Source organism: Dipodomys merriami, unplaced genomic scaffold, assembly GCF_024711535.1.
Source record: "Dipodomys merriami isolate MVZ:Mamm:240054 unplaced genomic scaffold, mDipMer1.0.p SCAF_37, whole genome shotgun sequence".
In the NCBI taxonomy this organism is placed as follows: Eukaryota; Metazoa; Chordata; class Mammalia; order Rodentia; family Heteromyidae; genus Dipodomys; species Dipodomys merriami.
In genome coordinates, this window is record NW_027205270.1 from 137,317 (window position 1) to 155,263 (window position 17,947).

At 45.1% G+C, this 17,947-nt stretch overlaps 1 protein-coding gene across 1 annotated transcript in view; it reads right to left on the reverse strand.

Moving 5' to 3' along the window:
- Tgfa (transforming growth factor alpha) overlaps positions 1-17,947 on the reverse strand; it is a 148,852-nt gene that overhangs the window by 110,997 nt on the left and 19,908 nt on the right. Inside the window, exon 2 of the mRNA XM_069988908.1 lies at positions 212-265. Coding sequence (XP_069845009.1) covers positions 212-265 — 54 coding nt within the window. The remainder of the gene's footprint in view (positions 1-211; positions 266-17,947) is intronic.

Here is a 17,947-nt window from a genome sequence, read left to right on the forward strand (position 1 = left end):
CAGGTGGCCCCCTAAGGGATCCAGCACAACTTCCCTCAGGCCCACAGTCAACAACCTTTCCATGGGCTCCTCTCTGCTTCCAAGAGAGGATGGAAGGGCTTGGGGATAAGCCAGGGTATGTGTGCAGGAGGCCCAGGAAAGGGCTCTTCAGGTGAGAGGTCACATCCACACACCACACCCTATCTGCATCCTTAAAGGAGACTGAACTCACCGCTCAGAGGAGACGTGCTGTTCTCTAGAGCTTGACACACGGCCAACACGATACCTGTCAGGGAAGCAGAGAGAAAAGGTAAATGTCGGCTCAGCAAATGACTTCCTCAAGGCCTGGAGGGCAGGCCCTGTGAGAGGCAAAAACACATGGTAGTGTGGCCAACATGCAGGCCTGGCTGCCTCATTTAATGAGCTCAGTGGGAATTAAAATGTGGGACCCCTTGTTCAAAAAGCAGGGAGAAAGACCTTGTGGAAGGCAATGGGTTCCTTCCTGCTGCAGTCTCTCTCCAACTGTAATAGCATTGTGTTAATAAAAAACCTTATAAATATATATTTTTGGTGGGAAAATATTGTAATGTATTGACCATGTTAGCCATTTTTAGTGTTCACTGCAGTTGACATTAAGAACATTTCTGCCATTGTGCACATCATGCTGTTTTCTGATCGCTGTTTGCATCACTACGCTCCTCTGGGCAGGAGGTATGTGTAGAGGGAATACAGTCTTTCGTAGGCTCAGTGACAAAGTGGGCAAGTGGACAAGGGACCCATCGACTGCCTGATGTCCCCCATGAACCCACGCTGCTGAAACCATGTGCCATAATGCAGCTAAGGAGAAGGAAGTTCAGCCAGATAGCTGTCTCTTCTTCCCAAGGACTTGTTGCCCTAAGCTAAGGTGATACCACAAAGGTTTCACACCTCCCATTTCAGGATGCACTAATTACCTGGATCGGGGGAGACAGACAGGTTTGCCCTTCTTGAATTACCCACTGAACATGCTGCAGAGTTCCTAGTTCATGGTGACAGCTGTCACCATACTCCACCCTAAGATAAAAGGGGGTGCATGAACCTACTCCCAACATTTTTGTGTGTGCCTAGATCCTACTAGAGACAAAGCATGGCAGGGGCAGGGACCTCTTTATGGGAGGTGGGGAGTAACAGGAAGGACCCCAGGAATCAAGGCTCTAGGCCTCACTCACATTCATTGTTCCATTGGACTTCCTTTACAAGACACAGATTCTAAGAAACCCAGGAAGGTCAGACTGCACTTGCAAAGTGCAAAACTCCCAAGTTCAAGGTCATTATGAACATGGAGTTCTGTGGGCACCCATGCCAACAGATGACCTCATGTACCCTTATGTTACAGTACTGGAGGTTTCTGGAAACAAAGCAGTAAAATTCCAATAAAGAAGGAAGGTTTGCTGAGTTCTGCAAATAACATGAACTTCTCCAAATAGAGATACAGAAAGATATCTCCAAATAGTGATACAGAAAGATATCTCAGTAGCTACACAGATGAGCTATGCCTCAGGCAGGTCATGCTAGGAGTAGATGCCCTAAATCAGTGCAAAATACTACAGAAGTCTTATTGGTCATTCCTCAATTGCACAGGAAGATGCAGGCATCTTGTACTTCCTTACTTAAGTGTGGACACAGGAATCTGCTCTTGGAATACAGAAAGCCATTGCGCGTGCGAGCATGCGTGCGCACACGCACACACTCTCACTCACTCACTCACATAAAGCTTCTGGCTTTTGAAATAAATATGCAAAGAGCTTTCCACTGCTGAACCTAGGGCCTGGCCTGGGCTTCTCAACTACTGCTATGGAGTGCAGACCACTGAACTGGAATAGGAGGTACCAGGAAGGAAATGGATGAGAAACCCACCTATGTGGTCTTTCTTGTAGCCCCACAGATGCTAATTTTGGAAGTATAGTTCTTTCTTGGGGGGTCCCTGGAAACATTTCAAAGGGTAAGTTTCTAGTCCAATTGAGGCAATTGAGGCAAGAATCCCTGCCCTAGCCAGGAAGAGTCTTAGTGGCTTAGTTCCCTTGAAGCTGGGGAACAGGCACGTTCTGACTTTGCTGGCACTGTGGCAAACCATTCTGGGCCCAAGTCAGCCAGTGATCCAGACCTGCGTCAAAGGATGATGCCATGGGGATGTTTTGCATGCCTCTGGAGGGGAGTGTGACTGGCCTGGCAGGAACTGTCCCTGAACTAATGAGCTCTCTTCATGTCTCCTTCCCACCCGTACCTTTGACAGTCAAGGTAAACACAGCACAGTTCCTGGGCCCCACGGCAGGCAGCCTCTGGCACACAGATGAGCTCCATCTCTTCAGAAAGGAAAGGGTGAACACTAGAGCTAGTCCCCCAGCCTTGGGTGAGTCACTTTGACTTGTGCTCTGCACCTGTAAACTGCCAATGCATGAAGCCGTTTGGGGATTAAGATTTGCAAAGCCACCATGTTCCATGGATGAAAGATGCTTCATTATTTTGAGCAATGCAAAAAGAATAGGTACTTTTGGTACGTTCATGGAAAAGAGATTTTTGGTGTCTTGGCTTCGGTCTGCTTGGTAAGGCCTAGGATCAGGAAGATAGGGACTAGGCCTTTTTCTTCTCAGGTGTGTGTGTGTGTGTGTGTGTGTGTGTGTGTGTGTGTGTGTGTGTGTGTGTGTGTGCGCGCGCGCATGCGCGCGCAGGGGCGCACATGCGTGCATGTGCACAGGGGAGTGGGGTGGGGAAACACTAATTAACTATGGACTAGTTATAGGCCCAGAAGAGGGGTTTGCATATGTTGTCTTACTTGGTTCTCATAATCTCTCTGCCTTCCTGTTCAGCTGATGGATATTGTACAGATGAGGAAACTGAGGCTTTGAGAGACTAAGGCATTTTCCTAAGCTCCCGTAGCCAAATTCAGACTCAACTCTGTCCCACTTTTGTGCTCTAGACAGTGTTGGATCATTACACCACACTGGTCATGAAACCCCAGGTATGTAACTAGGCATAACGCTGCGTGCATTAAATGACAGGCTCAGCAGGCCCCTCTCCTTTCTGGGAGCCACATTCCGTTTGTCTTGGGTTTTTTTCCCTCTATGTCAGTCTCCCCCATAAGCCAGTACCACCGAGTTGCTGTCTAGGTATCTAGAACTCAGGCTGCGTGGCTGTACTTAGAAAGCGACTGTGTGAGATCTTCTAGGAACATATGGCCTTGGCAGGCTCTGGGATTCAGGAGAGAAAAGAAAGAGCAAGAAGAGTCTAGCTGCAGTGGTAGTTACAGCCACAGTGGCTCAGAGACACAGGTGTGGCAGTGGCAGCCTAGAGCTCTGCCATCTGAGTGTCCAAACCACTTGCTACTGGACCTCAGAAAAGAAGGCAGGCTCATAGGTCACCCAGTCCTAGTGGACATGAATCCCTTTTAGGCTAGTACTGCCAGCATCTTATTTCTGTCTAAATAGCTCCCTGGGAAATCCCAAGACTGTAGACTTCTAAAAGCAAAAGAATAGAGAGGAAGGTGTTGAGGGGAAAACCACATATAACGGAAGAAAAAAAATTTATGAAAGCCTGGTCCCTCCTCCCACTCCCTGAAACAGAGTGGGAGCCTGCCCTCAAGACAGGACAAGGATTGCCATGCCTATAATTCAGCTATTTGGAACGCAGACAAATTTCCAACAGAAACCATTGTAAGAAGACGGACCAGCCTATTCATCTGGGAGTTCATAGAACTAAAACCACCTTGAAACCCATCCACAGATGTGCTTCTGGGAAATGCCATTGAGAGTTGAATGGCATTTACATTACCCTGGGTACCAGAACAGGGCCGTCCCATTCCTGCCCTTTGCTCCTGGGGTACCAGAACAGGGCCGTCCCATTCCTGCCCTTTGCTCCTGCATAGAACTGGCAATCTAGACAGGCACCTAGGCTGTGTCTTCAAGCATCAGATGACCATGTCCTGCTTTGGCTTTAGTAGCAGTCAGGATTTGATTTTAGGCTCCTGCCTACTTCACTGGATATCAAAAGCTAGAATATCAAAAGCTCCATGTCTCATCTGTGTTTGGATCCCAAGACAGGGTTCCTCCTTGAAGGGAGATTCCAGTACATCTGTTTGGATGCAGGATGCTCTAGGTCCCAAGAAAGTGATGAGTGTAAGCCTGTGAGTGAAGAGGGATACAGGGCAGAGGGAAAAGAGTTGGGGAGGAGGGAGCACACATACTCAAGGAACTGCGAAGTTCCCCATTTTCTTCTCCATGCTGCAGGAAGTTGGCCATGAGAAACGGAGTCTGGAGCTTGGGAAGTGATGGGCAGCAGGTGGGCATAAAAATCTTCAGAGCGAGAATTGATCAGAAAGGAAGAAATGGAAAGCATAGAGCAGACATGAACAAGGAGGGGAGCTGGTGGGACCAGGGTGCTAGGTGTGTGCCCCTGGAGACTTGTCCATACGTTGATTAGCATGTGAAGGCCAGCACTGGCCATGTAGCATCCTTATGGAAAATAGCCTGGTTCTCTCTCCCAGAAAGAGGTGACAGTTCACATTTGGCCCTGGCCCACAGGACAACAGCCAAAGCTGCAAAGGAATGTGTGGAGGAACTGGCTGGACAGGATTAGGAGAACTCTGGGGACAGTAAGGAATATGAATCACTGTGGGCAGATGGGCCCATGGGATACAGAGGGCTCTGTCACTACCCTAGCTTCTGGAAAACTCTCCTAAAACACAAGGTAAATGCTTGCAAAAGTTAGCATCATGCTTCAGCTGGTGGCTTCTGATGTATCACAAAGATACCAGTGATAGCCAGGCACTGGTGGTTCATGCCTATAATCCTAGCTACTCAGGAAGCTGAGATCTAAGGATCACAGTTCGAAGCCAGTCTGGGGAAGGAAAATCTGTGAGCCTCTTTTTCTTCAATTAACCACCTAAAACTGAAAGTGGAGCTGTGGCTCAAAGTGATAGAGTTCTAGCCTTGAGCAAAAAAAAACCACCCCAAAACCCTCAAAGACAGCATCCAGGCCCTGAGTTCAAGCCCTGCGACCAACAATCAAAAAGGAATCCAGTGATGTACAAATCCCCAGAAGCTAGTGAGGCCTTGCTGCCTGCTCCCACACACGGCTGAGTCAGCTGGGCCAACGTAAAGGCAATGGAAGGAGCCAGCTGGATTTCTTGATTTCCCACCTCCCGTGGCTCAGTTATGGGATTGTTATGTGGCTGATTTTTGATGAATAATAGTAGCGGTGACATTTGTGAGCACTGATTACCTGTCCTAAGTCATCTTATTCAGCACTTAATGTACATAATGGGTACTCTGGCGTGATTATCCCTTATCCAAAATGCTTAGGACCAGAAATGGTTTAGATTTCAGATTCTCTGCACTGCCCCCTGACCCCACCAGATTTTGGAGTTGTTAGGAATAAGATCCAAGAAGACTTCAACAAAAGGAGTTTAATTGAAGTTCCAGGGTTACTAGGATGGTTCAAAGCACTGACCTCGAAATATTAGACCTTTTAAGGGCTTTAAAACATTATTTTCTTATGTTTATTAATAATTTATTGAGCATCTCTAAATTCTAAAAAGTGTGAAAGAAGGAAACCCAAGGTCTGTGACTTGTCTCAAAGGGTCCAAGCCACCTGGGACAGAGAACAATGCCATCTTCCCCATTACAGCCCAGGCAGACAAGGATGGAACGTAGCCACTAATCTGTCCCATAGATGCTTCTCCTGCTTTCGAATCCTAAACACCATCTTCCACCCCATTCCTCTGTTAAAGCCTGCACCCCCAAAGTCTCAGGTTCAAAAATAAACTCATCACCACCCACCTTCTCTTGTGTTCTGGGCGGGGTTCAAGACACATCAGCCTCTCTTACCCTCCTACACACCCAGACTTCACATGACCATCTTATCCATCCTCTGCATCCCCAGGACCTGCCCCAATCCAGGCCTCACCATCACTCCCTGGGCTAGTACAGCAGTTGTCAAACTGGTTCTCCTAACAACAATGTTGTGTTGTGTTGTTGTTGTTGTTGTCTTTTATCTTTTGCTAGGGTGAGTTTGCTGTACCATCTCCTTCCTGCTTCTTCATGGGCTCCATCCACACAGCTCACAACTCAGCCCAGAAACAGAACAGAGTCCTGGGCAAAGATTTTTAATACATAACTTGGTCGGAGACTTATTTCCCTTCCTTTTGCATGCACTCTCTTGGATTCTGCTCCCTCCCCGCCTCAACCTCTGCATACAGGCTGCCCTTCCCCAACGCAGTGTCTTGGGTTCCAGACACTTCAGAAGCTTGACTTAAATCCTTTGTCTAGCTGCCCAAGCCCACAAAAGGTGAAAGGTCACAGAGGTATCATCTTCTGGACAAGCATATCCTATTTATTTATTTATTTATATTGTGAAAATACTGTACAGAGGGGTTACAATTACACGGGCAAGATAATGAGTACATTTCTTATCAAGCATTGTTGTCTCCTCCTTTGTTTCTCCTTACCATCCCTTCCCATCTCCCCTTCCCCCTCTCCCTCCCCTACCCCGTGCCAAAGTTGTAAAGTTCATTTTTCGACATAACGACTTGTACATCTCATTGTTGCAATGGGTCCACCTGTATCCCTATTTACACAATTTGTTTTTTCCCTTCCCCTCCACAAATTATGCTAACATTAAATGCAATGAAAACAGGGTTATACCATGGGGGAGGGACATACAAAGCAACAAAGAAATATCTTATAAATAAAGCATATCTTATAATACACAAGATTGTGTATTGTGCACATTGTAACCATGAAACTGTTATTAATTACTAGTTCTTAATGTGAGCCCGAGTGTTTAAGGTGATAGGAACATTAATTATTCAGATCTGACTTTATACAATGAACACATTGTACCCTAGAAATATATTTAATTTTTATGTGTTTTGAAAAATTTGGATCTCAAGTTGGCACACCCTCTCATTTACTATTTGCCTGTCAAAGCCTGGCCCCAATGTCAGAAGTAATTATCCCTTTCTCAGAGCAGTCCTTCCTTTATTCTACCTTGTGGTTAGGAGATGCTCGCATTTTTTTCTGGCTGTCCCCTTAATGTGGCCAGGAATGGCTTTTTTTTCCCCTCTGTCCTCACAATTGGCCCAATGTCTGCTGCCTTGTTGGGTTTTCAGATAGGTGAGACTGTTTTTCTCTAAGGAAAATCAGAAGTAACTAGCTTGGGAGGAGAGTGGGAGGGGTGAGTGTGGAAAGCATGCAGAAGGAGAAATGAGGGAAACCAGCTAAGTTCCTATGGCTCTAGGCTTTGCTTCTTGTTCTAGTAGAGGACAGGTGAATCCACTCATTCACATGCTTACTGAGAATTTATTATGTGGCAGATTAGATCTTGGAGAGAAGGGACCAAAGTCCTTTCTCCTGAGGAAGAATGATGGAAGGAGTGACACTAATCAAGATGCATTGTACTCATAAACCGACATGTTGAATTTTAACCCCTTTGTACAGCTAAAGACAATAAAATTATACTAAAAGTAAGAAATAAAATAAGGCTCCTTCTCTTACAACCTCCCCTTCCTGGGAGAAATACTTTTTGTAATCCTTGAAAACCATTACATTGAACTCCATTATAAATTTCTGCCTATCTCACCATTCATTTTAGTGGTAAGTTAATATATGCCTTTCATTTATTTTTATTTTTATCATCTTTAAATAGTTGTACAAAGAGTTTCCATTTAAAAAAGCAGTTGATGAATATGTTTTGATCACTGTTACCCTGCTCAACATTCTCACCCATCCTTCCCCTACCTACTTCTCCCCCGACTCTTCCTAATTTTGTAGTGTATATATTGGATTCTTGTCTGCATTTCCCACCTCTTCCCTTCATTTGTCTACCCTTTCCCCTTTACTCCACCCTACCCTTTCAAGTACCCATTTCCTGGTATTTTATTTTGATGAACTTTGATTTTGCCTTACTAAGGAATTATACTATTTGAGATCTCCCTTGAGTCTACTGTATTTCAGTTAATATATTTGTATACACTTTCATATCACTCAATGTCTTAAGAGTTTGTAAGCTCAATCTGTCATCTATATAAGGGAAAACATACATTCTTTGTCTCTGAGAGCATGACTTACTCTACTTAATATAATTGTTTCCAGGTCTTTCCATGTCTTTATAAATGGTACAATATCATTCTTTCTAATGTATGAGTGAAATTCCATTGTATATTTATATCACATTTTCTTGATTCATTCCTTGTCTCATAGGGCATGTGGGGTAATTCCACACCTTAGCAAAAAGTGCTGCAATAAACACGGTTGTGTTGGTGGTTTTACTGTATTCTGGTTTGTAATCTTTTGGGTAAATGCCCAAGAGTGGAATTGCCAAATCATATGTTTAATTTTTGTTTTGAGGAATCTCCACACTGCTTTCCAGAGTGGTTGAACAAGTTTTCATTCTCACTAACAGTATATTAGGGTTCCTTTTTGGCTGCATCCTTGCCTGCATCTGTTATGGCTTTCTTTCTTTCTTTCTTTCTTTCTTTCTTTCTTTCTTTCTTTCTTTCTTTCTTTCTTTCTATCTTTCTATCTTTCTTTCTTTCTTTCTTTCTTTCTTTCTTTCTTTCTTTCTTTCTTTCTTCCTTTCTTTCTTTCTTTCCTTCCCTCTTCCCTCCCCCCTCTCTCTTCCTCCCTCCCTCCCTCCCTCTTTCTTTCTTTCTTTCTTTCTTTCTTTCTTTCTTTCTTTCTTTCTTTCTTTCTTTCTTTCATTCCTTCCCTCTTCCCTCCCCCTCTCTCTTTCTCTCTCTCTCTCCCTTCCTCCCTCCCTCCCTCCCTCTTTCTTCCTTCCTTCCTTCCTTTCTTTCTTTCTTTCTTTCTTTCTTTCTTTCTTTCTTTCTTTCTTTCTTTCTTTCTTTCATTCCTTCCCTCTTCCCTCCCCCTCTCTCTTTCTCTCTCTCTCTCCCTTCCTCCCTCCCTCCCTCTTCCTTCCTTCCTTCCTTCCTTTCTTTCTTTCTTTCTTTCTTTCTTTCTTTCTTTCTTTCTTTCTTTCTTTCTTTCTTTCTTTCTTTCTTTCTTTCTTCCTTTCTCCCTTTCTTCCTTTCTCCCTTTCTTCCTTTCTTCCTTTCTCTTTCGTCAATCTGGAGCTTGAATTTAGGGCCTGGGCACTGTCCCTGAGCTCTTTTGCTCAAGGCTAGTGCTCTACCACTTTGAGCCACAACTCCAATTTTCAGTTTTCTGGTGGTTAATTGGAGAGTCTCAGCATTTTCCTGCCCAAGCTGGCTTCAAACCATGATTCTCAGACTCAGCCTCCTGAGTAGCTAGGATTACAGGCATGAGGCATCAGCACTCAGCTTTTAAAGGTGTAGCCCAGGCTGATCTTAAACTCGTGGTCTTCCTGCCTATCCTTCCCCTTGATTACCTAAGTGGGCCTCCATGGCTGGCTGTTTTCTCCATAATGGCCATTCTAACAAGGTGAGATAGAATCTCATTGTTGTCTTGATTTGCATTTCCTTTAGGTGCTTCCTACTTAAATAACAATATAAAATAATCCCATAGAATACAGAAGGTCCATGGAGGAGTGAATACAGTGTTGTACTATCTGAGCCTGGAGTTAGGTCTGTTCAACTGGGCCCAGTTGGTCCTGGGTTGTTTGGTCACTGGATGAGATTACTTGTGGATTTTTGTAATTTTTTTCCATTCTCATTTAGCTGATTCTCCCTGAAACTTCTATGAGAAAACATAAAATCCTGTGCTGGGAAGCTCCAAGGAGGCCTGAGCACCTCCCAAGGAAAGGGAAGGTACAAAGGGATGTGGAAAAGAGATATAAAGCAACTTCAGTGGCTTTGTATCAACAGTTCACCTAGACCTAGAAGTACCCTAACCACCATGTGCCCAAGGCTCTTCCAGGAAAGGCAGCACACTCTAGACAAGGAGACCTAACTGGAGCAACACATGCCAAGGTATTCTTGTCAGTGTCCCTGATGTTTCTAATTCAAGCTTCCATCAAATATATCTATCTGATCCAGGTCTCCTAAACACAACCAGGTCACTCTCTAGTGTTCATCCTCATTTCTTCCTAGCTTTCCAACCCAGTCTGACCCTCACATTCCCCTGTCCCCCACCACTCCAGCAGGCAGGTGTTCTTGACACTCCTTGCGCTCTGTGAGGCTTGTAGGCCCTGGTGCCAGGAGTGGGTCACCCACTCCAGCTGGGTCACTCACAAGGGCCACTTGGGGTTCCCTTCCCCTGCTTTCTAACCACACCCCATTTCCCATCATCTTTGGTTTAGAAAAACTGATTTTATCTTCAAGGGACAGGTGAGAATACTTGCAAAACACTTTGAGCTATTTAGAGTTGATGCTCTAATAACACCCAGAACTGACACTACACAAACAGTATTAGCAGAATGTGACAAAGTTGAGAAAAGAGATGACATGTGCACTTCCTGACATCCAGAAAAGCATGCAAAAGAATAAATAACTGCTAAGCCACCAAGACCCTCCAAGAAAGAGACTGGTACTTTCCTGTCCAGATAACTTGGTTCTTAAGGCCTAACAGGTTGATGAGACACTACTCTGAGACAATTTCCCCTAGTTAGTTACTCCCCACCCCCACCCACATCTAAATCTGCACATAGCACAACCTACCCACTGGTGGAAGTTCTGGGTAACACATCCTTGACTAACAATGAATTTCCCAGGAGGCCATGCACCCAGCATCTCCTGCAGTTGAAGGAGGGTAAGGAAGACCATGTGCTCTGCCTATCAGCTCAAATCTGTGCCTCCCCTCCCCCCCTCCCCGCCCACCTTTTTTTTGGCCAGGAGGAAGCAGATTTCTTCTACAGAGTTAAGGCTTATCAGAGACCTGGCCCTGGGCTGGGTACTGAGTCAAACTTCCTCTTCCTTAGGGCCTGCTCCTGTGCAGGGAGTTCCTGGAATGGGTAGGCAGCAGGGTGTTACCAAATTCTCTTTTCTCAGGCTGGCTGGAGTTTCCAGGTTGCTGAATCACCAACTGGCTCTACCAGGGTAAGCTCTGAGCTTACAAAGACTGTGCCAAGCTGGGACTGACCCTGGGATTTGAGACTTGTGTCTCTGGAAAGGCCTATACTTTACTTTTCCAGAGTCCTAAAGGGAGGAAGAAGTGCCCTAGGAGTAGATAAAGGACAAGGTTGAGAACTAAGCGGCACACACCATAGCCAATGCACTGTACCCAGGGTCCTCAGAGCTGGAACTAGCTAGCTAGAGTGTGCTCACTTCCAGGAAGTACTTAAAGCAAACATAGGAAGGTAACGAGTCCTTCTCCAGCCTGTGTGGACACAGTGGGCTTAGCTCAGCTTCCCTGACCTGGTGGTGGTTCCCAGAATTGCCATCCTGTGGGTCTAGGACAGCAGTGGTTTTTCTCATATGAACCTAGACCAGCAGAGTGAACTTCTTGGCAACTCCAGCCCACCTAGGCCAAATTTAGACATCCCTCCTGGTAGTGGCTTGAAAGCAAGGTGTGAACAGGAAGGTGATAGAAAGAAGCAATCCTTAAACTCTGTCCCATTTCCTGTGTCAATGACAACTCATCTCTCCCACTGCTCTAGACATTCAGGACACCCTGAAACACCCCTCAGAGGACATTGCAAGGGTTAGAGTTAGGGAAGACCTAGGTACCAAGGTGACTTGGCATGAATAATCTCCCATCAATGTAGCTTCAGCCTAGGTATGGGGACAATTTGGAGGAGGGGACACCATTGCCCCAATGCTTAACCTCCACCCTCCACCATTGCTTTTTGACCACATAAGGCAGCTGATTAAGAAGCAAGTCAGACGGAGCAGGAAACAAATCCCCACAACTATGGTTTCCTGGTGTATTTCCCTTAAGGGGTAACACCCTTAAGTTCTTGCAGTCCCACATTTCTTAGCCCACATGACACTGTAAACTAGCAAAGTTAGGGGTGTAGTAGGAGGGGAAGGGAAGAGGAGAAAACAAGTAAGAAAGCCCTGCTTGACAAGCCCAGCCACCAGCTACTGACAGCTAAGACTTAATAGCCTTTCAACTAGGTGTTGCTGGCTCATTCCTGTAATCCTACCTACTCAGGAGGCTGAGATCTGAGGATCATAATTTGAAGCCAGCCCAGGCAGAAAAGTCCATGAGGTTCCTATTTCCAATTAACCACCAAAAAGCCAGAAATGGATCTGCTGCTTAAGTGGCAGAATATCAACCTTGAATGAAAAGCTCAAGGACAGTGCTCAGGCTCTGAGTTCAAATCCTTGGATTGAAATGTATGCACACGTGTGCACACATGCACACACACATACACACACACACATACACACAAACACACACACACACCTGTGCACACAGACAAAAGACATCATGCTTTCTAGTAGGAGACTTGGGCTATGGGTCACTAGATGTAGCCTCTCATACTGCTCCCCACACACCCCAGCACTGATCTAGTCACATAGTCGAGGACTTCTTAGGGCTAGTAGTATACCCACAACCTAGCCCTGATTCTATATTTGTTTATTTTCTGCCTTGTTGGGATCAAGTGGGGGGGCATGTGTGGGGAAGGAATGGTTGTTAGTTACATTTGAGCACAACATTATGAGGACCCTGCAGAATCCAGATATTTTTGTACCTAGTTAGAACTTCTCTGTCATAGAAATTCTCCAAGAAGTGAAGCAGACTCTTGAGTGTTTTCCTCATTGTGTATGTGCATGTGTGTATGTGTGCACACATGTGTGTATATATATGCGGTTGCCATGAAGATAGTTACCATGGATGTCCTTTTTAAACAAGTGTCATCTAATAGAAACCTAGGTAAAATCAGGGATCCCACTCCAAATAGCTGGTGGAAGAACATCCAAAGCAGAGAAGACAGCAAGTGCAAAGGCCCTGGGATAGGGCCAAGAAAGAGTAGGCATGCTAGTACAGCTAGAGTAGAAACAAGGCTGGAGAAATGCCAGGAAGGATACCTCCATGGGGAATGGGGACATTACTTCCTGTGGGGCAGCCCCTAGAAGGTGCTGAACAGAACAGAGATGTTGAGAGAGTCACGGCGATCACTGAAGATAGGAGAGGCATTAATGGGGCAAGAGCAGAAAATAGAACCAGAAAAGACCACTACAGAAGTCCAGGCAAAGGATGAGGATGACAGACAAACGGTATGAGAAGTAGCGGGATGTGACTATAATAGAGACAGAGTCAACAGGCCTGCTGACCCCCGACTATGGGAAGGGCACCTCATTCATCTCTGCCCTCTACCTCTATCTGAAACTAGACTCTGCCTTCTTCTCACTGTCCAGGGTTGTGATCAACCTTCAAAGTTGGTTCAATCTGGGCACTGGTGGCTCACATAAGTAATTTTAGCTACTTGGGGGACTGAGAACTGAAGATTTTGGTTTGAACCTCGTTCGGGCCGAAAAGTCCATGAAACTCCTATATCCATTAACCATTGTGGTTCAAGTGGTAGAACACTAGCCTTGAGCAAAAAAGCTCAGGGACAGTGCCCAGGCCCTGAGTTCAAGCCCCAGGACAAGTACGCGCGCGTGCGCGCGCGCACACATACACACACGCACGCACACACACACACACACACACACACACACACACACGTTAGTTCAAACATCAGTGTCTTCAAGAGCTTTACTTGACTTCCTCGGATGGAGGAGTCTATCTATCTCAACGAGTTAAAAATCAAATGAATGAATAAAGCTTAGACATCCATCAGCAGGTTTGACTATGAGAGTGAGCTACACAATAAATCTTAGCCTGATGACCTAACATCATTAAAAAGCTCTCTGCATAGGTTGCCTATTATCCTGGAGTTCTTTCAGGGCTTTAGTCAGGGGCTAGGAATCTCAGGTCATCTAGGGTAACTCTGAGCTCTCTAGAGACCTGCATGAAGCCCCCAGGTTAAGTTAGCCTTCATAGGAAGATGCTCAAGGCTTCTGGAAACTTGTCTCAGCTCTCATCCTGCTTCCTCCCAACACCCACCCCAGAACTAGTGCCTGCAGATTGCTGTAGCAGCTTCCCAGGTTCAGAGGGGATGGGCTCAGTGCCAGAGCAAGGATACACGAACCTAGAGACAATGCTCAATTCTGGGTGTCTGTGGCCCATGTGCAATGCCTCCAAGAGCAGGGTCCAGGCCTTTGCCTCATTCACATCTAGAGAAAACTAAATAGGCAGCTGACCCCATAGATGTGGGTGTAATAAGGCTGCCATGGCGACAGAGGCTGGAACACTATGACATGCCATAAGCCTTCCAGGGAAAGAAGTCATTCCCTCTAAAAAAAAGACTGATGTTTCTATTGACTAGGAAGCATGCAGAATGCTTCTGTCAATCACTCAGTAAGGGATCAACCAGGGCCACTGGGAATGTCAAGCCATGGAGTCCTATACCCAACATGAGCTATGCTGTTCTCTCCTCTCTTCCGTTGAGGGAAGCAAAGTGTGTCCTGAGAGTGGCAGGACACATCTCACAGGCAGATTCTGGGAGTCCAGTCCTATCTAGCAGGCCTCAGCAGTACTTTTGTATGGCTATGAGATTAGATTTATAGACTTCCTTTGAAAACTCAAGTACCATTTAAAAAAATAACAAAAAGGCATTGAACATAAGCAGTCTAAGTATGGACACTTTTAGTTCTGGAAACACAAGGATTTTTTTTTCCTTCCTCAAATTCTTAAATCATCTGTTGGATCACACAAAAAATATAAATATAGTGCACACACATCACCTCATGCTGAACCCACAGCAGGCATTATTCATGGATCACAGCACAATTTACCACTGCACTTGAATGCAGCCTCCAGTCTTTCTAAAACAGCCACTTCCTAAGGGCTCATAGTTGGATTCAAAGATGGTACTAATGTTCCACTTAAGGTATCTGCTGCAATTGGGTACAATGGCTCCTGAGTGCAATCCTACCAACTTGGGAAGCTGAGATCAGGAAGATCATGGTTCAAGGCTGACCTAGAGAGTTCACCAATAACACCCCTTCTCAACAATTAATGGCATGCACCTGCCACCTCAGCTATGCAGATGCTGAGATCAGAAGGATCTAATTTCTAAGCCAGATCTCAGAGAAAAAAGATCCATGAGTCTCCATCTCCAAGGAAGAAGCTGAGTGTGGTGGGAGGAGCCTGTGATCCTAGCTGCAGCGGGATGCAGAGAAGGACTGCAGTTCAGGCCTGGGCCTGGGAAAAAGTAAGACCTTATCTCAAAAGTAATCAGAAGCTGGGAACTGGTGGCTCACACTTGTTATGCTATCTACTTTGCAGGCAGAGATCTGAGGATCTTGGTTTGAAGCCAGCCCTGGCAGGTAAGTCCAGAGACTTTTATCTCCAATAAATTACTCAAAAAAGCTGAAGTGGCTCTGTGGCTCAAGTGGTAGAGCAATAGCTTTGAGCACAAAGAGGCTCAGGGATAGTGACCAGGCCCTGAGTTCAAGCCCCAGGACTACCTCCTTTCCCCCACAACCCCTCCTCACCCCACCCCACCCTCGCCCCCATCCCCCCCTGCAAAAAAAGTAATCAGCAAAAATAGTTGGAGACACGGCTCAATAGCAGGGCATTTGTTTAGTAAGCACAAGACTGTTCAAACTGTAGTATTAAAAAAATCTGCTGTAATTTCAATGTTGTTCTGGGACCCAGAGGCAAAGAAAGAAAATACACAGGGGGTAAATTGTCACCCATAAAAATGATCAAACACTACTGCAAAGGCCAAAAACAGGAACAAAAAGAAAGGTGAAATAAAAAGTTAACCAAGTTGGGAATGAAACCTTCAGATAAAACACACACACACACCTTCACCCTCACCTACTCACACTGAATTATTGCCAACAGAATGAGAGGTTATCCAGAAACACATGTTGGTATGAATATGAAATGAAAGTGAATTATATTTACCCTCTCTAGAGGGAAAACAGTATGTAAGGACATACAAGCTGTTCCATACAGATTTATCCACCTCCTCCAAGCAAGAAGTTTTCATAAACAAAGTCCCAGATTGTCAGAAATGTTTTATCTGCAAAACTTCTGAAAATAGCTTCTTAGGTGATAAACAGCATAGGTGCAAACAATGCCTCAGCCATTTATGCAAGAAGGCAGAATGGAGCAGAGTGAATGGAGCCAGCAGTTAGGGCCAGGCATTTTAGCAGAAATTTACCAGAACTCTTAGTGCTTTCACATTTTGCTGGAAGCCTGAACAGTGCTTTTTCTACAGAAGTTAATGACTTTATTTTCAAGGGCAAACTAAAGTCATATATCCACTTCTGCTTTGTTCAGATGTCACCACAACCCCAGTGGGGCTGAAGCAGGACCAGCTTCTGGGACCTGACAATCATAGAGAAGGAGACTGTGTGTGCCACATGAGCATGTGGCTAACCCTTCAGCTGAGCCCTCAGTCCACTCACAAGTTGACGACCTGCCTTGTTTAAGAAAGTACATTCAAGGCAAGATGCATACAACATCTTAGTTTCTGGGATAAAATACCTACCCCCTCCCCAATACCTGTGGTTCCTTTTTCAGGGCTGGGAGCTCAGATAAATGGTTCAACTTTCTCAGCCTACATCTGTCCTTGCCCCGTAAACAGTTTCCTGCTGAAGCTGTGCCCTCTTTAGGAGACTTCCCCACATACACTGGAAGAAAGCAGAACAGCCAGAAACATTATTTCCTGATTATAGGAGAAACTCATCTATGAATGATTAAGTAAAGAGATACCTTTTCTTTCTTTTTGTTTGGCTTTACTGGGATTTGAACTTAGGCCTCACACTTGCTGGGCAGGTGTTTGAGTTATATCCTTATCCCTTTGATTTTTCAGCTAGGTTCTTGCATTTTTGCTCAGCCAGCCTTGGATTGCAATCCTCCTATCTGGTCTTCCAGAATACTAAGATACCATCATGCCCAGCTTGTCTGTTGAGATGGGGGTCTTACCATTCTCACCTGAAGAATTTCCCAGGCTGATGCTGAACTACAATTTATTGAGTCACTGAGGTGTTTTTATGTACTGTTGGAAAGTGAGGCTTATTTCACACAATTCAGGAGTGTTCTTTATTTTTACTTGGTCAAGTCAATAGAAATGTCATTGCTCAAGTTGGGGTGAACAGTCTGAAAACATGGCAGCTATTAGCAAGTGTGCTAATGCAGGTTCTATCTTTAGTTGGAGCATGAAGAATTGGATGTGCTAATGCAGAAGTGTTAAAGGCACTGTAGACTTCTGCTATAATTTGAGGACAGCATTGACAGGGAAGTGTAGAATGGGGGCAGTGAGGCCAGCACCCCAGAGGAGCCAACAGGTCACAACTCTGTGACTCTCTGATATGTTACCTATTGGGGAACAGACTATATCAGTGGAAGAGATCTTCCTTTTCCCTTCTTCTTTCCCTTCCCCTTTCCTTCCTCCCTTCCTCCCTCCCTCCCTTCCCTTCTTCCTTCCTTCCTTCCTTCCTTCCTTCCTTCCTTCCTTCCTTCCTTCCTTCCTTCCTTCCTTCCTATACTGTGCCTTGCACTCAGGACCAGGCTGCTCTTGCACAGTTTTTTTTTTTTTTTTTTTTTTTTTTGGCTCATGACTGGTATTCTACCACCTGAGCCATGCTTCCAGTTCTAGGTTGTTATTGGTTATTTGGAGATAAGTCTCATGGATTTACCTGCCTGGGCTGACTTCAAACCTTAATTCTCCAATCTCAGCCTCCTAAGTAACTGGGATTTATAGGCATGAGCCACCAGCGCCAGAATAGAAAGGGTCAGTCTTTAAAACAAGTATCTGTAAACAGGCTCCCAGTAACAGATTTAGTAGATACATCAAATAGCATATGCCATGTGATTATCTGAACACGTAAACTCGCAAAAGCCCTCTATTATCAGTGGCAGCAGGTTTTCTTTTTAGTCAGTAATGGGTAAATGACCTGCAGGGGAATTACTCTGTATATGATTTTTTTAATGTCAGGAAGCTGATTACATTTTCCACTGTCTGCTCTAACATATTACCAACTGCTGGCACTTCTGCATCCACAGTT